The sequence below is a fragment of the Ciona intestinalis genome, unplaced genomic scaffold (assembly GCF_000224145.3).
Source record: "Ciona intestinalis unplaced genomic scaffold, KH HT000120.2, whole genome shotgun sequence".
NCBI classification, from domain to species: Eukaryota; Metazoa; Chordata; class Ascidiacea; order Phlebobranchia; family Cionidae; genus Ciona; species Ciona intestinalis.
The window spans coordinates 84920-102305 of NW_004190442.2; the positions used below are offsets into that span (position 1 = coordinate 84920).

General features: G+C 37.4%; 3 protein-coding genes across 4 annotated transcripts; 1 reads left to right on the forward strand and 2 right to left on the reverse strand.

The window, feature by feature from the left end:
• The first annotated feature begins 309 nt into the window (after nucleotides 1-309).
• On the forward strand, nucleotides 310-1613 carry LOC108950361 (serine/threonine-protein kinase SBK1-like). The gene is made up of 3 exons (XM_026838840.1): nucleotides 310-663; nucleotides 839-1114; nucleotides 1410-1613. Exons 1-3 carry the CDS (start codon nucleotides 310-312, stop codon nucleotides 1611-1613), a joined length of 834 nt encoding a protein of 277 aa, XP_026694641.1.
• Nucleotides 1614-3927: 2314 nt separating this feature from the next.
• Nucleotides 3928-14064, reverse strand: LOC100180292 (integrin beta-6). 2 transcript variants are annotated; one of them, XM_018815952.2, is made up of 20 exons: nucleotides 13912-14064; nucleotides 12997-13126; nucleotides 12530-12681; nucleotides 12150-12262; nucleotides 11572-11687; nucleotides 11128-11311; nucleotides 10664-10801; nucleotides 10117-10263; nucleotides 9695-9784; nucleotides 9223-9357; nucleotides 8580-8691; nucleotides 8319-8398; nucleotides 7956-8074; nucleotides 7584-7696; nucleotides 6810-7003; nucleotides 6453-6572; nucleotides 5982-6109; nucleotides 5484-5608; nucleotides 5201-5364; nucleotides 3928-4782 (listed from the first exon to the last, which is right to left on the reverse strand). In XM_018815952.2, exons 1-20 carry the CDS (start codon nucleotides 14000-14002, stop codon nucleotides 4654-4656), a joined length of 2580 nt encoding a protein of 859 aa, XP_018671497.1. In that variant the 5' UTR covers nucleotides 14003-14064; the 3' UTR covers nucleotides 3928-4653. The 2 variants fall into 2 exon arrangements, with proteins under 2 accessions (XP_018671497.1, XP_026694648.1); XM_026838847.1 differs by lacking the exons at nucleotides 12997-13126; nucleotides 13912-14064 and adding an exon at nucleotides 12810-12916.
• Nucleotides 14065-14371: 307 nt separating this feature from the next.
• On the reverse strand, nucleotides 14372-16166 carry LOC100177941 (GDT1-like protein 2, chloroplastic). The gene is made up of 4 exons (XM_026838841.1): nucleotides 15849-16166; nucleotides 15558-15623; nucleotides 14928-15108; nucleotides 14372-14747 (listed from the first exon to the last, which is right to left on the reverse strand). The coding sequence occupies exons 1-4, from the start codon at nucleotides 16029-16031 to the stop codon at nucleotides 14677-14679; spliced, it is 501 nt and encodes a 166-aa protein (XP_026694642.1). The 5' UTR covers nucleotides 16032-16166; the 3' UTR covers nucleotides 14372-14676.
• Nucleotides 16167-17386: the final 1220 nt, after the last annotated feature.

Here is a 17386-nt window from a genome sequence, read left to right on the forward strand (position 1 = left end):
AATAATTATTATTATGAAACTAAAGTTATTTGAATACATTTTAAATTTTTCCAAGTCGGATAAATAACAAGGACAGTCAACGCAGTGCATGGTATACGTCTTTATGTATATACTGCATTATAACAAATTTACTAGTTTTTATAAAGATAGGAGATTCGAAAAACTGATAACATAATTTGTTATTTATCTTTAAGAAAACGATAGCGAAGATTAGCAGCAAAACGACAGTCGTTGAAACACGCAGCGGGTAAAATCTACTTGAACAAAAGTGTCAGATAAAGCGTGGATGCTAACCCCAGCATTATAAAGATGTTTCAATCCAAAGCATACGAGTACAAAGGTTACGAACACCTTCACCCAATAACGGAGCTTTCACGTGGAAGATACGGCACGGGGGTATTGCTGGTACAAGATGTGAAACGGGGCACACACCTGGCGGCCAAGAGAGTTTCCATGCGAGACCGTGAGACTTTTGAGCGACAGATTACATGCCATATGCGTGTATCTTCCCATCCTGCCATAGTTAGGTTTATGGGGGTGTTGCCATCATCTACCACGTGCTACCAGTATGCCATGGAATACGTCATGGAGGGTAACTTGCGACATCTTGTGGTGAAGGATATAGGACTTCCAGATGAAGCTACGAAGTGTATCATGCGGCAAGTGAGTTGTGGAAGTTATTGCGGTATAACACGGGTGTTCTGTTTTATACACATTGTGCCCGCTTACCACATATTTTCGGTGAGGATATATGGGCATCTTATATTCTGTAATTATTCTTTGTTTACTATTAAGTGGGACATTGCCCCACATATACAAGTTACATTTATTCTTCCAGCTTCACCAAGTCATAAGCTACCTCCACGACACGACCCACATCATACACGGTGACTTGCGACCCGAGAATATACTCATGTCTTGCACAAGCCGATGCAACATTAAGCTATGTAACTTCAGCAAAGCCCACAATATCGGATCGTGCGTGAAAATGAACTCCAAACCAGGGAGCGTGAATGGCTCCCAACATACGTCATGGCGGCATCATTTACGTCACTTTACGTCATTCCTACGTAAGCGACGACCTTCAATAAATCTGGATCGAATCGACCAAGAGGTAAAGTTCAATTTAAAATAAATTGCTTTCTTTTAAAATCCCCGAATAATTTGCTGTGAAAATTGCTTTGTAGGTGGAATGCCGTTAGCATTTACATCTAACACCATCACACGTTCTTACCCAACCCTACTATGTTTAATAAACGCATAAAAATGTGTATAGCTATAATATATATAATATTTTTTTAAGGATTTGGAGTTTGGGGCTTGTAATCACATATGGAGACTTACAATTAGTTTGCATAGGCATCACCTTAACTGTATATTTAATTAGACATGTTATGCTTATGTTATAGGAAGACATCAGCGTCTGTCTTTCACCCAACAACTCCCCCCTAAAAAGAAGGCCATCTTCAATACGTAGAAACACTTGCACACCGACTGAGTTTCATGAGTATACAGTGGGCGACATGAAAAGGGAACTAAACTCGGAAATCTTTTCACAAGCTTTCACTGCACCAGAGTTAGTAAACGCTACAAGGTACATCGCTTTCAATTGACATTCTTGTTCAAGCAGTTTTTACCCATAGCGTGTTTTAATGATAGCCATTCAGTTGGCAACTATCTTTCTTGTTTAAATTAACTACAACTCATATTTGTTTATTTCATATTGGATTTACGCTTTTTTTAGACACTTCAACTTGTCAAAAGTATTTTTTTAGATTTTTAACAAAAGTAGGTTTTTACCTATAGCGTGTTTTAACGACTGTCGTTTTGCTGTTGATGCTTTTCTCTTCCTTGTTTTATTCATAAAAGTTTCTCTGTATAGTTTTTGCAGAAAAAAATAGTGATTTATGTTTTGGCTACAAAGGTACATCGCATCCCCCGCCTCCGACAATTGGTCGCTGGCTATCCTTGCTATATATTGTGTGACTGGTGCCACGCCGTGGGAGATTGCGTCAGTGGATAACGTCAAGTACACCAACTTCCTCCATTCTGCACAACGAGCGCAAAGTCTCACGCCCTCCACTGTTGAAAGGAACCGACCCGAGATTTGTCGGATTTTGAAAATTCGATCCGCTTCTCTCACCTCATTGGTCGGCTCACTGAAGCGTAGAGAGGGGGCGATGACGCCAGCGTTTGAGAAACGAGTGATGGAAACACTGCAACAAACTGCTGATAAAAGGTGAAACTAAAAATATTCCTGCTGCCGCTGGTGACCAATGAAAAATTTTGGTCTCAAAATATTCCTTAGGTCTCCCTGATACCCGCTGTATATTTGTTTCAAAAAAACGCGGACATTCGTTTTGAAAATTACCTTTAAAGGTGAGCGAAAAGCAGATTTTATAAGCGAGACGTCACAAACTAAACAAGAGTTGAAGGAATTTCCCTCCGATCTAAATATGGTTTACTAAAATGCGCTTAATATAACCAACGTACCGGTTAAATATATAGGGTGCACAAAAACAAATATTAATAATGGTATACAAACAGGTAGATAGTTGGGGAAAATAGGACGTGATTTCATTCATATTTATCGTCCCATTTGGTAGTAAACATAGGATATTTAATGAATTATATAACCATATCCTTACGACTCTAAAAGGGCGTTGTTAATTGTTCAAAGCACGATTAAGAAACATGGGATATTACGTGGGGCAACGGTAACCCATCTTACCCCACAAGTTCACATGTAACGTAACTTGTCAATGTGGTATTGATTCGCTTAAACAAAAAGTCAGCTTTTCCGACTTTTTAAATAAAGTCCTCTAATAAGGGACAACCAAAGCTTTTCAGTTCGACTTAAGGGCTTAATGCAATGTGGCGCATGTGACGTCACAATAGAAGGCAGATCGAAAAAATCGATGAAACCTTTGGTGTTGTGACAGTTGAACCAATTTAATAACAAACAACCGAAACTTGTCAGGTTTAACTCATGTGGAGCTTTTTAATAAATTTGCAATCCTCTATTTTGGTGAGATTTTAGGCGCCGATGTGGGTTAATTTAAAATCTTACCCCACGCGTTCTAACACGTCATTGCAGAATAACAATTCCGATTTTGTAAAAATAACAATAAGCGCATCATATTGTGACAACACTTGGCTCCGTGCTAATTTTAAAACGTAGAAACGTTTGCGTTGAAAACAACGAATTCAATGCTGCTACCATTGTGGGCGTATGTGTCCTTTGGGCACGGCAATTGCTCCAACCCAGTGGTTACTAATGAGTTGTCTAAAAACTGTCAGCAATACAAAAAATAATTGCTCACAAAGTTACATACGTGGTAACTTGTAAGCGGGCACAAGGTGTATGAAACAAAACACCTGTGTTATAACGACTGTCGTTGCCCCGCCATGCGAGGATAAATATGTTACATACGTGGTAACTTGTAAGCAGGCACGAGGTGTATGAAACAGAACACCTGTGTTATAACGACTGTCGTTGCCCCGCCATGCGAGGATAAATATGTTACATACGTGGTAACTTGTAAGCTGGCACAAGTTGTATGAAACAGAACACCTGTGTTATAACGACTGTCGTTGACCCGCCATGCGAGGATAAATATGTTACATACGTGGTAACTTGTAAGCTGGCACAAGTTGTATGAAACAGAACACCTGTGTTATAATGACTGTCGTTGCCTCGCCATGCGAGGATAAATAAGTTAAATGCATTCAATTTAAAATGGTTTCTAATTCAATCCTCCCAACAGATGTTCGATCGGCGACCTGAGCGACATCAGGTTGAGTTACGACTCCAACAAGTGGGAACATTACGAGGATCGTTACTTCAACGAGGAGTGGCGGACACCACCATCGAGCACACATCGTAACTTACGCAAAACTAAATTGCATTGAAAAAGATTTGTTGTACATATTTTATTTCGGCGTTATTGTAAATGCGTTTCTTTAAAAATAAATAGTTATGTAAATAATTCTTTGAACCAGCAGAAAAATATCTCTGGCCCAATGGTTTATAAATAAAAAAAACAAAAAATAATCGCCCACAAATTTACACACGTGGTAACTAATCCAAAGAACATAAATTACCTAAAACAAATCTAGAATATTATTGAGTATTTGGAAACAAGCTTTTAAGTATTCATGTAAGCCCATAAAAATAACTAGTCAAAAAAACACTAAACAAGACTACTATATACAATAAAATAATATTAAACAAGCAGACATTACGGCCAAAAGGGGAAAATAAAGCAACATAATCAAGAAAGTTCAAAACATACTGTGTTTTACAAAGATAATACAAAAAATATGTCACAATAATAACGTTTTGTCTTAATAAACTTATGCAGTAAAGATTAGGAAAATACACATAATTACAAAAAGACAGTTATTAAAACTTGCTTTGAGTTAAAAACATATTACAATTCAATGTTCTAACTTTTTGATAAAGTTTAATCATTATAAATAAACGTCCCAAATGGGACGAGAAAAAAAGGTAAAGGGTGTTCCATCACTTTGGATTATTTAGACAATTAGCTTCATATTACTTTGTGACATCCTATTAAGTTCACTTTTAAAGCTGTTTTAATTTTACGTTTTTGCAGAATTACCTTAGGGTATACATTTGATATCAGTTGTTTATATTTGCATTTCTTTTGCAAGTTCTTCATACGTATTTGTAGAGCTGGGGGAAAGATCATCGATGTTTCCAATAAATCTCGGGTTAACGAACGTTTGTTTCGCTTCACGGTGGATTGGGTTGTTCGACTGCAAGATTAATTAAGTGATGCTGAAAGAATATACTTTAAAATATAGTACAGTGGGGCAAGATGGGACCCGTTTTCATTCTTTTCCTCGTCCCATTTGGTAAAAAACAAAGAATATTTTAGAATCATATTACCGTATCCTAACGATAAAAAGAGAAAGTTATTGTTTGGTATATATTTTAATTAAGTGTGGCTTGCTTTATGAAGTTACCACGTTCACGTACGTAACTTATTTATCCTCGCATGGCGGGGCAACGACAGTCGTTATAACACGGGTGTTCTGTTTCATACACCTTGTGCTCGCTTACAAGTTACCACGTAATGTACCTTTGTGGGAAATTTTTTTTCTGTATGGCTGATGGCAACCTATCAGTGGCACAAACCAAACTCTAACAATCAAAACCCAACACCCCACTCACTTCTGTCCATTTACTTTTCTTGACTTCCGCTTGAAACTCCTCCCATTTCCGTTTGTCGTAATTTGTTTTCAATATTTTTGCCACAAGTAACGCGATCATACTGGTCAACAACACGCCTCCAATGGTTGGCAAGGCTATGATCAACGGGTTCAGGTATTCACAATCTGCAACAAAAGCAACCAGATATATTCCTTATATATTCTTTGGACTATAATTAAGATGTATATTTGATTGAATATAATCACATATTTTATTAAATTTTCTCGTAGTTAAAAATATTTACCCAGATCTGAGTTCCTTGATTTAACGAGCAGATAATATGTTTTAAGCGATGGATGCCACAATATGTTGTAGGTGACCGAACATTGGCCGTCACTCACCCGACAATGTACTGGGTCGTGTCGATCACTGTTAGAAGAATGGAATGTTAAATCACTTGATTGTTTAATCCAAGGCATAATTTAGGGGTAAAAAGGTGTTCTGTTTCATACACCTCGTGTCCGCTTATGAGTTACTACTTATTTTGTGGGTAATTGTATTTTCTGTATAGCTTGCAATTTAAACAAGCCATTAGTGACCACTGGGTTGGAGCAATTGCTTTTGAGTATCTTACTCAAGAACACGTATGCGCACAAATTCAATGGTAGCAGCGTCAAGCTTTGAACCCGATGCTATGAAATATATGACCAACAAGTTCTATACTGTTATATATATCGCATAAAAGGCATCGTCAATCTTCCAACCAAATACAATAACCAGTGTCTTGCCCATTAAAACTTACTCATCATTTAAACAATGTTTGCACGCGTCTGTATAAGATTCTTTACATTTGTCACATTGCGCAACAGAAGACAACACGCGTGTTCGGATATCTTTATCCAGACAAACTTCCTTACAATCTGATTCAGCCTGTATGAATAATGCAAACATATATTAAAAATACTTACTATAAAAGTAACTTAACTTAGTGGGCAATAAAGATTTAGCAAGACATCTCAAGTATTATCCATCCTTGGGTACGCCACTGTAAAAAATCTCCACAGATAGACCATAACATTCAGGGCATGTATTTAAGTAAAATGAATATTTGGTATTACTAATAAATAATAAAAAAAGGTGTTGGCAGGTTAAGAAGTTTGATCTTTTTTATATTAAGCAATTATTATATTCCCAAAGCTTCTTTTCCACAGTTTTTGCATAATCCAGTACAACCTTAGCATGCACTCGCAGCACATCGTATAAATATACCAACCTTGTAACAAATACACTTTGCGCACGCTTGTAGTTGTTCATCATCACATGTTGCGTTTATGTTAAGTAGGTTACAAGCGGGGTGAATGCATCGGTTGCAATGATTTCCTTCCCAGTATAACTGGGAAAGCAATAAATAAGTGATGTATTTGGTAGATAAGGTTTTCCTAGTGTATAAGTAACTTATTTGTCCTCAGTCTGAAAACCACCCCTCGTGCCCGCTTACAAGTTACCATGTATGTAACTTATTTATCCTCGCATGGCGGGGCAAAGACAGGCGTTATAACACAGGTATTCTGTTTCATACACCTCGTGCCTGCTTGCAAATTACATATATGATAACCTAATTATGAATTACTATGTTTTCGGAGCAGGTACAAGTAGAACAGTCGCATGTGCCATGACCCGAACATGTCACGTTACTCCCCGCTGCCATGCATGAACGATTATTACATGTGCACTCTCCTGATTGGTCAAGATACCATCCATCGTTGGTGTTACAAACACACTGCTTGTTGCCGTAGCAATTCTCACATCTTCCTTTATCAGAACCTGGAAATATGATAATCGTGAAGTCTAATTAATCACAGAATCCAGACTGGTTCTGGCGCCATGGCACAGTTGGTTAGCACACCTGCCTCCAACCCAGAGGTATTGGGTTCAAGGCTGGTGGCTGCTACTATTGTGGGTGTATGTATCCTTGGGCAAGACACTTAATGACAATTGCTCCAACCCAGTGGTCACTAATGCGTTGTCCAAATTATCAGCCATACATAAAAACAATCACATGAGGTCAATAGAACAGATAAACAAGTTACATACATGGTAACTTGTAAGTGGACACAAGGTGTATGAAACAGAACACCAATGTTATAGCGACTGTTGTTGCCTCACTATGCGAGGATAAACAAGTTACATACATGGTAACTTGTAAGCGGGCACGAGGTGTATGAAACAGAACACCCGTGTTATAACGACTGTTGTTATCCGCCATGCGAGGATAAATAAGTAACATACATGGTAACTCGTAAGCATGCGCGAGGTGTATGAAACAGAACATCCGTGTTATAACGACTGTCGTTGCCCCGCCATGCGAGGATAACCAAGTGACCATCATCAATACATAGCTTACCACCACACATGCTTCCACTTGCAGAAGGACAACCAGTAGAACTGCATTCACAAAATGTTCCGTTGTACGACGGGCTGCATATGCATTCTCCACAGTCGCACATACCATTGTTACTGTCGAAAATAACTCAATTTATTGTTTATAATATTTTCATTTTCTTTAATTTATTGGTTATAAAAAATATCAAATTTTAAATTTACTGCTTATAAAAAAACAAATTTTTGAATTTATATTATGAAATACCATTATTTTTTACGTTTATTGTTTTAAAATAACATCTAATAATTTTCAAGTGAAAAACACTATGGATTAATTATGTATGCAGTAATACAGAAAAGATGTGAAAAGAATCCACAAATCAAATGTTTCTACTTGCACATCCCGTTTGGTGATTTAGGGTCAGTGCAGTTCACGTTCATATTAATAGTTGTTGTTGCTTCACACTGACAATACGATCCTGTGTGACCACTGTCACAGTTGCACATTCCACACTGTATCATAATATTGGTAGTTATCATTAAAGTTATTACACTAGTGTTGTCTTAAGAAAACCCATTAGTCAACGCTGGGTTAAAGCAATAGTTGTTAAGCGTCTTTGCCCAAGGACACATACACTCACAATGGTAGCAGCGACGAGCCTTGAACCGATTACCTCTGAGGGGAAGGCGGGCTAACCACTTTGCCACGGAACCCGATATTTTATTATTTATATTAATTGTTTATTCAAGTTCTCACCAAGAAATCTCCATTGAAGCTGCATAGAGATCGATTGTTCGAAGCTATTTCATCCTCGCAACTACATTTACAATGGTAGTCTGTAATATAAGGAGTATACAATGAGATTAAATAAAGATAAGGTAAATTTCTAATCAGAATAAGTTACATACGTGGTAACTTGTAAGCAGGCACGAGGTGTATAAAACAGAACACCCGTGCTATAACGGCTGTGGTTGCCCACCACGCGAGGATAAACAAGTTACATAATGTTGTACCCACCCACTTTAATGGTGACCACGTCACTAATCTGATCGGAAGTCACTTTAATTACATCCGTCTGGCTCCCACTTGATGGACATTCATTTGCAGTGATTTCCAGTTCTATTATAACCTGCAATAAATGATACGGCATCATCAATGCTTTAATAAAAGCTTTTTTTAAACGCAAGAAAAATAATTAGTACAACCCAGTGATTGCTAAATGTATGTGACTTATTTATCCTCGCATAGCGGGGCAACCACAGTCTTATAACACGGGTGTTCTGTTTCATACACCTCGTGCCCGCTTACAAGTTACCACGTATGTAACTTATTTATCCTCGCATGGCGGGGCAACGACAGTCGTTATAACACGGGTGTTCTGTTTCATACACCTCGTGCCCGCTTACAAGTTACCACGTATGTAACTTATTTATCCTCGCATGGCGGAGCAACGACAGTCGTTATAACACAGGTGTTCTGTTTCATACACCTCTTGCTCGCTTACAAGTTACCACATATGTAACTTATTTATCCTCGCATGGTGGAGCAAGGACAGCCGTTATAACACAAGTATTTTGTCCTTGCCCCGTCATGCGAGAATAAAGAAGTTACATTCATTCATTTATTCAATGTAAAAATAACCAAATGTTTTAACACCAACCTCTTGTCCTTGCTTAGTATTCTCACACAACAAACTGGTTGACCAAGTATCCGTTCCATGGCACAACACTCGGTGTTTGATGTCCAAACCTTTAACTGCAGTCGGTTTATTGAAAGCAAAACGACTTCGAATTTTCTGCAAGAACATCATAAATAGTAGGGGGGGGGGAGATGGGACACCTTTAGCACATAATATCCAAATATCATGATCGTGTTTAAACAATTAACAAACGGCCCATGTGAGTCGTGAGGATACAGTTTTGTAATTCTTTGAATGTTCTTTGTTTACTACCAAATGAGATAAGAAAATAGAATGAAAGGGTGTCCCGTCTTTCCCAACACTACTTATATAAATAATCATAAAATACGGATTTTCTGGACGCTTTTAATACAAACACGACAGCCCATAGGATGTAATGAGTATAAAAGTAAAATAAAAAATAACATTGAAACATTCATAACAAACAACTTACATCATACGAGCTTGATATAATGTCTTGAATGTTGCTCGAATCTGTGTTCAACGTTGCAATGTGCGCGTTGGGAAGTAGAGAGTGAATATCCTGCAACGAAATGTTGAAGTGTCAACATACACATCATAACATAAAACCATAACAAATATCATATTATACAATGAACGAACAGAATAAATAAAAAGTAGTCGAACTCAACAGTTAAAACCAGATTAAAATATAATATTAAGGATATTGTTTTTCAATTGTTAAATTAGGTAGAGGTAATCAAAAAACAGTTGAAAGATTAAACTTCGCAACTTGACGTAACAGACAAAAATCAAGTCCAACCAATTGTTGATTTAAAGATATATTTGTCCTTAATGGCACCGTCAGTCTCTTATTCAATCACAAAACTACCACATAAAGTTTAACATAAATACCTCGTACATCGACCTCATGTTCTGTGTGACGGCGAATATAGTTTGAACTTTATTTTGTTCAAGTACATGTTTAAGTTGGCCAAGTGATGGGTAATCCTGTGTTTTGCTTTCTGTATATTCCCATATCTGCTTATTGGGGTCAGAGGACTGGGGAATGGGGAATAAAACATAAAATTAGTTACCATTTATTTACATAAATTTGTGTTTATTCTTTCGAATACAGTAACAAAGATCATAGCAATTTAAACAACGAAAAGAAGGGAATTAGCAGAAAACGACAAATAAAAACACCCTATACGGGTAAAAACTATTTGAATAAAAGTGCCAATTAAAGCTTGGCTGTTAAACTTACAATACAGTATAAGTTAACTCATGTTGAGTCAATTTAAACAAATCAAGTTGGAATTGGAAGAAAAGTTTGCTTAAAAACACGACTCATATAATGTAGTGTACAGTGTTAGATACTAAAACAACCTAAACAGTAAACAGAGGGGTGTTTTTGCATTTAATTTGTTGTTCTATAACTTAACATTGTGTGTGTACTAACCTTTATTAAGTCCATGTGACATTTCATATCATTTGGTTTCAAAATTTGAACTAATTTCCCATCCAACGCAATATGTGGCGAGTCATCCGACGTGAACAAAACGACTTTTAATGATTCTTTCCTCCAACCAATAATATCCTTTTAAAGAATTTTAAGTTAGTATATATGCATAAGTGGTTGCAAAGCACGCTGAATTATTAGATTTAAAAACAAAGAGAGGAAGAAAATCAATTCGACAGTCGTTAAAACACGCTATGGATAAAAGGTGGGAAAGAGTGCCAGTTAAAACCATAGAAGCCAAGTTTTTAAAACACAGGGAAGACAGGGATAGTTCCTGCAAAAACAATATAAATTTTTGGTTGTAATGTTTACTAATTAATGCAGTGTAGGAAATTGCAGGTTCAGCGCATATTAATATATGAGTAGTTGTTGCACAAAAACACAACAATAAGCAAGATGTCCACCTGGCACACAGCTATTTGCATCAACGCATCAAAACCACCTTCAGGTTCATCTATATTGGTGGAGATGATGGTTTCTTCAACAGCTTGTTTGAACTTGGTGGTGTCTGATGACATCTTGAGTTGGTGGTGGAAACCAAAGGGTTCAACACATGTTGTGCTCACTGAATCACAAGCGTCCTTAACTCTGTGTGGATGAATGTAGCTTATTTATCCTCGTATGGCAGGTAAACGCAGTCGTTATAACACGGGTGTTTTGTTTCATACACCTCGTGCCCGCTTACAAGTTACCACGTATGTAACTTTAACTTCTTTATCTTTGCATGGCGGGGCAATGACAGTCGTTAGTTTTCAGAAATGCCCAGAATGGTAGCAGCATCGAGCTTTGAACTTGGCCTCTAGGTTATGAGCAGACTGTTATTGTTCCGTACAAAGGTAAATACTCACATGTATTTGTTATCCGAAGCAAATGGAGCAATGACTTTATCAACGAAAGTTCCAAACCCAAGTCGTGTATTGACGGTAACATTACGAAGAACATCAATTAAAGAACTACCAAGAATCTGAGTTCAAACATTGCTTAATTAAGTAAATATTCTCTATACAAATATACACTAATGCAATGCAATATACATATTATCGTAAACTAATGAACTATAGAAACATACTAGGTGCAATTTAATGTTGGTCCTCTGAATTATGTACCTCGGCACACCAGTGTCATCAAAAGTTACATTTTGTTGCAGGTTGCAGCACTTTAGTAATAAACAGATGTGATAAGATGTGATACACAAAACAGCAAAACTTCATTTGTTTAAGTTTGGCATGTCGTTAACATTAACGGACATTCTACTTGTTCTTGAACCGGGCTTCTTAAACTGGGGTCACGTAGCAAACTTCAGGGGCCGCCAAGATTTCACTAATTTTACACAAAGTCCTTATTTATTAATTAATTTACATTTATACATTAATTAACTATCAACAGCCCCTATATAAATTAATAATGTTGATACTTGATAGCCTACCTTAAGTTGGGCGAGGTCGTCGCGCATCGATAATGAAAGGTCCATGACGTAATACAAATCAAGTGGGAAGTCAATAAGTTTATGAAACGTGATGTTAACTTTGGTTGGTTGGCCTGGTGGTTGAGGAAACATAATATTGAACATTGGATACAGATAATTATATGAGAACATACTGGTTAAAGGCGAGCACCTAACCAATGGGGAAACTATATCTTGCAAGGTATAAAACATAATTATTGTTTATCTATTCGACAACAATAGCGAAAATCATATTATTTAAAACAACCAAAAAAAGGAAATCAACAGCAAAGTGAAAGTTATTAAAACACACAATAAATAAACAATTCAAACCCTTTTGAAAAAAATGAAACATGACAAACCTATTCTCAGTTTCAATGATATTTCCTGTGGTCTCAGTTGTATTGGATGCGTCACATTTGTCTTGTTTTCTGCTGTGAATTCTTCATTAATAGTTTTGTTAATTAATGTTTGTGGGGAGTTGACACCGACGCTGCATGTCTGGTTGTTCTCTCTGAGGGGAAAAAGTTAGGGAAAAATGTTAAACAAATCTCGCATACTTAACATAGTTAATAGTTATCTCTTAAAAAACGATAGCGAAGATCATATTATTATTACAACAAACAGAAGGAAATCACAAACCTCAAAAGCTAAAATCGTTAAAACAAGCTATGGGAAAAGGTGTGGGAAATGGCGTTAGTTATAAAGCGTGGCCGTTGCACCATGTATTGTTAGAGACAACATTTATAATTTTAAATAAACTAAAATAACATTTTTGTTTATCCGAAATATTAGGCTACTGTTTCTGTTACAAGTTATTAACATATACCTGTCTAGTTTGCAGTTCTTGCGAATAGCTGTCGGTACCCTGTTGTCGTTGCACCACGTACACCTGGGGTTTGTTGTAATGCATTGTTTGCATGATAGTTGTGCAGAGGAACACTGTTTACCGATCTCAGCTTTTTAAAAACATAAGAAAAGTTCTCAATCATACAGTAAATACAATCACCCACAAAGTTACATACATGGTAACTTATTAACGTGTAAGAGAAGACTGTTGTTGCCCCGCCATGTAAGGATAAAAAAAAGAATAAAGTACATGCGTGGTAACTCGTAAGTGGGCATGAGGTGTATGAAACAAACATCCGTGTAATAAGGACTGCTGTTTCCCCGCCATGTGAGGATGAAGCAAGTTACATTCATTCAATTTATTTGGCGCCAAATCGCCACAATCATATGCATTATGCGACAACAATGAACATAGATATCTAATTTCTATGGTCGCCAAAGGGGTTGAGCAGTAAAAATTTACATAACGTAGACTTGTGGAGTGATAACTTGTGTCAAAAATAAAACAGCTACTTCCGCCTAAATACACGGGACTAAACCACCAGTAATACATCAATGATAAGAAAGATATTAATAGACCCGTATTCCTATAATATAAAGAACTTTCCGCGACAAAAAGTAATTAAAGGCAAAATATTACGGCTAAATTGTGGTTGTTAATATTATATTTCAAACTATGCGTGATTGCTTCCGAGGCTGGCAGTGTGTATACTATAGCTGCAACAAGCTAATACTACAATTATGACAACGCTCACGAGTCGATTTTCCAAAACTTTATGTAACCGTAGCCCGCGATTCTAATACAGTTTTGTTATTTGTTAAAAACACGATGACGAAATTTTATTATGCGCTAACGGTATTCATCTTACCCAATAGTACAATATATAATGCTTACCGTCAGTCAGATTACTTTGCGCATTCCCCCCACTCGGAAAACTGAACACACAGCTTAATATAAGTAAAATAGTCAGTAGTACATTTGCCATTATCAACAAAATAAACACTATTCCTTTAAAAAGTTTTCTTTCCAATTATAATTCTACTTGTAACCTATCTTTACATTTGCACAACTCTGCGCTGTTTAAACCTGTGTGTGCGGATACACAACCTATATGTTGTTGTTATAACCTGACGTATAAGCGCACTGTATTCCAAACCACCCACAATATTTCCGGGAAACACGAGACAACGTATGCATGAGTATCAGGTGATCATTATTACTCAACGGTTGCGCTTAAATGAATCAATGAATGTAACTTATTTATCCTCGCATGGCGGGGCAACTATAGTCGTTATAACACGGGTGTTCTGTTCCATACAATTCGTGCCCGCTTACGAGTTACCACCTGTGTAACAGTGCAAAGTTGGGGAGTATTTATTTATTTGTGATTTAACGTACAGCTGACTTAATAATTTGCATATAAAAACACATGCGAGGGACAATATGTATTAAAATATGAAAGTAAACAAACATTGTTTAGTTTAATATGGCCAGCCTGCTTGACCGGACCGCGTCGTAAACTGGCTTCAGAAATCCCTGGGTGTTTGGGGTAAGGGGTCAAATACCGTCAATCTGGAGTCCTCGTGACCCCAAGCACACAGAACAGAACCATATTACGCTTTAGTATACTATGATAAAACCGCCGGCTTACATGTAAGATTAATATTTCTCCAACGTTATGAGATTTGATATTGATGTCGATAACAGGATGATTCCACCAAGCAGGGTCGCTGTAATGCAATAGTTGTTAAAACAATGTCTCACGTTTCCCCACCACGTGAGGATAAATAAGTTACATACGTGGTAACTTATAAGCGGGCACAAGGTGTATGAAACAGAACACCCGTGTTATAGCGACTCGTTTTCTATAGCCATGCGAAAAGATACATTCATTTTCTACTCCAGCATACCTGCTTTCGTAGGTAATCGTTTTGTAAGCTCACTAGCACCGTAAACGGCAAGCAAAGTCGAGATTAAGTAGCCACACGCGGCGCCAATGAGTAAACTAGCGTTGTCTTTGCAGGTGGACAAAAGAAACGTTGTTACTTGTGAGCGATCGCCCATCTCTGCTACACAAGTCAGCATGAAGATCTGGGATTTGTAACACGAGTTTAAACATGTATTGTACAACATATATAAAGACGGGGGAAGATGGGACACCTTTTCAATATACTTCGTCATCCCATTTAGTAGTAAACGAAGACCATTCAAAGAATTAAAAAACATAGCGTTACGACTCCCATAAACCGCTTTTAATTGTTTAAACACGATCAGGATATTTGGATATTATGTGTAAAGGTGTCCCATCTCCCCCCACCCTACTATATAAGGCAAAAACGTAAGCGTTTTTCTAATCATGGGCTATAGATTGAAACCAGTCAATCATAATATTACCCACAAAGTTACATACATGGTAACTCGTAAGCGGGAACGAGGTGTATGAAACATAACACCCGTGTTATAAAAACTGTCGTTGCCCCGCCATGCGAGGATAAATAGGTTACATTCATTCAATGCAAATATAAAGCAGATTATACAACCTTCCAAAATGCAGTAACACAAAAGTTCCCATTTTCGCTTTTTTCGCTTTTAACTTCAATTTCCCCCTAAAATAAAATAATAAGTTAACGTATTGTGTGGTGGGGCAAGAAGGGACATGTTTTCATTCCTTTTTCTTGTCCCATTTAGCAATAAGTAAAAAGTGCCTCCAGAAATACATCATCTCTAAAAGATCGTTGTTAATTGTTAAAAACATCGTTAGAAAATATGTGAATTAGGCGCTTGAATCTTTCTCCATAGACCATAATTAATACACGCATGTGAATATTCACCTGGTCACATTGTTCAGTATCGCAAGCCGTAGTTAACCATGCATCTCGTAACAACCCAAAGCCAAATATACCAAGGATAATTTGAACAATGTATTTGATGAAAACCGTTTTCCCGAATCGTGTGAACGTAACAGTTAAATGGGCGATTACGACTGCGAATGAAAGTTTTATTGTTATTTTCATAGATGTTTTATGAGGCAAAAGGCGCCACAAGTCGAGACTTAATTTTCATTTGTATATTTTCTCCTTTCGTTATATGTTATTGACCTTGCCGATATGTAGCATATTTAAACACGAACTGCTATATGGGCTCGGTGTTAAAACATATAGTAGGGGAAGATGGGACACCATTAGCACATAATACCCAGATATCCTGACCATTAAAAAAAAAACATTTAAAAACGGTTTAAGGAGTCGTCAGAAAACGGTTTTATAATTCTTTGAATGCTCTTTGTTTACTACCAAATGGGACAAGAAAATGGAATTGAAAGGTGTCTCATCTTTCCTCACCCTACTATATCTGAGCACGGTGTGTACGACTGTCGTTGCCCCACCATACAAAGATAAACAAGTTATATGCGTACATTTAATTCAAATGCAATCTCATGAAAGTTGATACTCGCCACGGGGCAGTTGGAGCTAGAACTGCTACCAAAACATAAACTATGACGACACAATACATATCACTCGCCTGCTTGTAAGGACATAAATATCAACGCAACAAACGAAGCCAACAACACCGTTATCTTGCTTTGATATCGCATAGAAGCGGCTGCAGCGATCAGGAAACTTTTGTCTCCTAATTCTGATGTGACTACCAACCCAAACGTAGAGACGAAAACTTCAAGCGACATAACTGACTCAATATGAATTAACTTATACTGTACTGTAGGTTTAGCAGCTTTTATTCGACACTTTCACTTTAGTGGTTTATATCAGTGTATAACGACTGTCGTTTTTGTGCTCTTCTTGGTGTATTAATTAATCGGATCTTCGCTATCGTATTCAAAGAGATAATAATAATTATGTTATGAATGTAACTTCACTTCTACAACACATTCATACACACGTGTTGTATTCCCACGTTTCTAAACTAATAAGCGATTACAAGAGCAAATAAACCGCCGTAGTTGCACAGTTGGTTAGCGCGCCTGCCTCCAACCCAGAGGTAATGGGTTTAAGGCTCGTCGCTGCTATCATTGTGGCCGTATGTGTCCTTGAGCAAGACACTTAACGGCAATTTCTCCAACCCAGTGGTCGCTAATGGGTTATTTAAACTATCAGCCATACAGAAATTCAATCACCCACAAAGTTACATACGTGGTAACTTGTAAGCGGGCATGAGGTGTATGAAACAGAACACCCGTGTTATAACGACTATCGTTGCCCTGCCATGCGAGGATAAATAAGTTACATACGTGGTAACTTGTAAGCGGGCATGAGTGTATGAAACAGAACACCCGTGTTATAACGACCAAAGTTAGTATAGACCAAGTTAGGAACCGGCGCTCGTGTCCGCCATTACGGAGGCCACAGAG

Excerpts from the sequence above, each read along its gene's own strand:
- LOC108950361 (XM_026838840.1), top strand. The coding sequence starts at position 310 with ATGTTTCAATCCAAAGCATACGAGTACAAAGGTTACGAACACCTTCAC. Across the intron at positions 664-838 it reads CGAAGTGTATCATGCGGCAA|CTTCACCAAGTCATAAGCTA; the intron begins GTGAGTTGTGGA and ends TTATTCTTCCAG. Across the intron at positions 1,115-1,409 it reads TGGATCGAATCGACCAAGAG|GAAGACATCAGCGTCTGTCT; the intron begins GTAAAGTTCAAT and ends CTTATGTTATAG.
- LOC100180292 (XM_018815952.2), bottom strand. The coding sequence starts at position 14,002 with ATGGCAAATGTACTACTGACTATTTTACTTATATTAAGCTGTGTGTTC. Across the intron at positions 8,399-8,579 it reads CGTGGTCACCATTAAAGTGG|ACTACCATTGTAAATGTAGT; the intron begins GTGGGTACAACA and ends CTTATATTACAG. Across the intron at positions 6,110-6,452 it reads CAAAGTGTATTTGTTACAAG|GCTGAATCAGATTGTAAGGA; the intron begins GTTGGTATATTT and ends TTATTCATACAG.
- LOC100177941 (XM_026838841.1), bottom strand. The coding sequence starts at position 16,031 with ATGAAAATAACAATAAAACTTTCATTCGCAGTCGTAATCGCCCATTTA. Across the intron at positions 15,624-15,848 it reads ATACTGAACAATGTGACCAG|GGGGAAATTGAAGTTAAAAG; the intron begins GTGAATATTCAC and ends ATTTTATTTTAG. Across the intron at positions 15,109-15,557 it reads GTGTTACTGCATTTTGGAAG|ATCTTCATGCTGACTTGTGT; the intron begins GTTGTATAATCT and ends TACAAATCCCAG.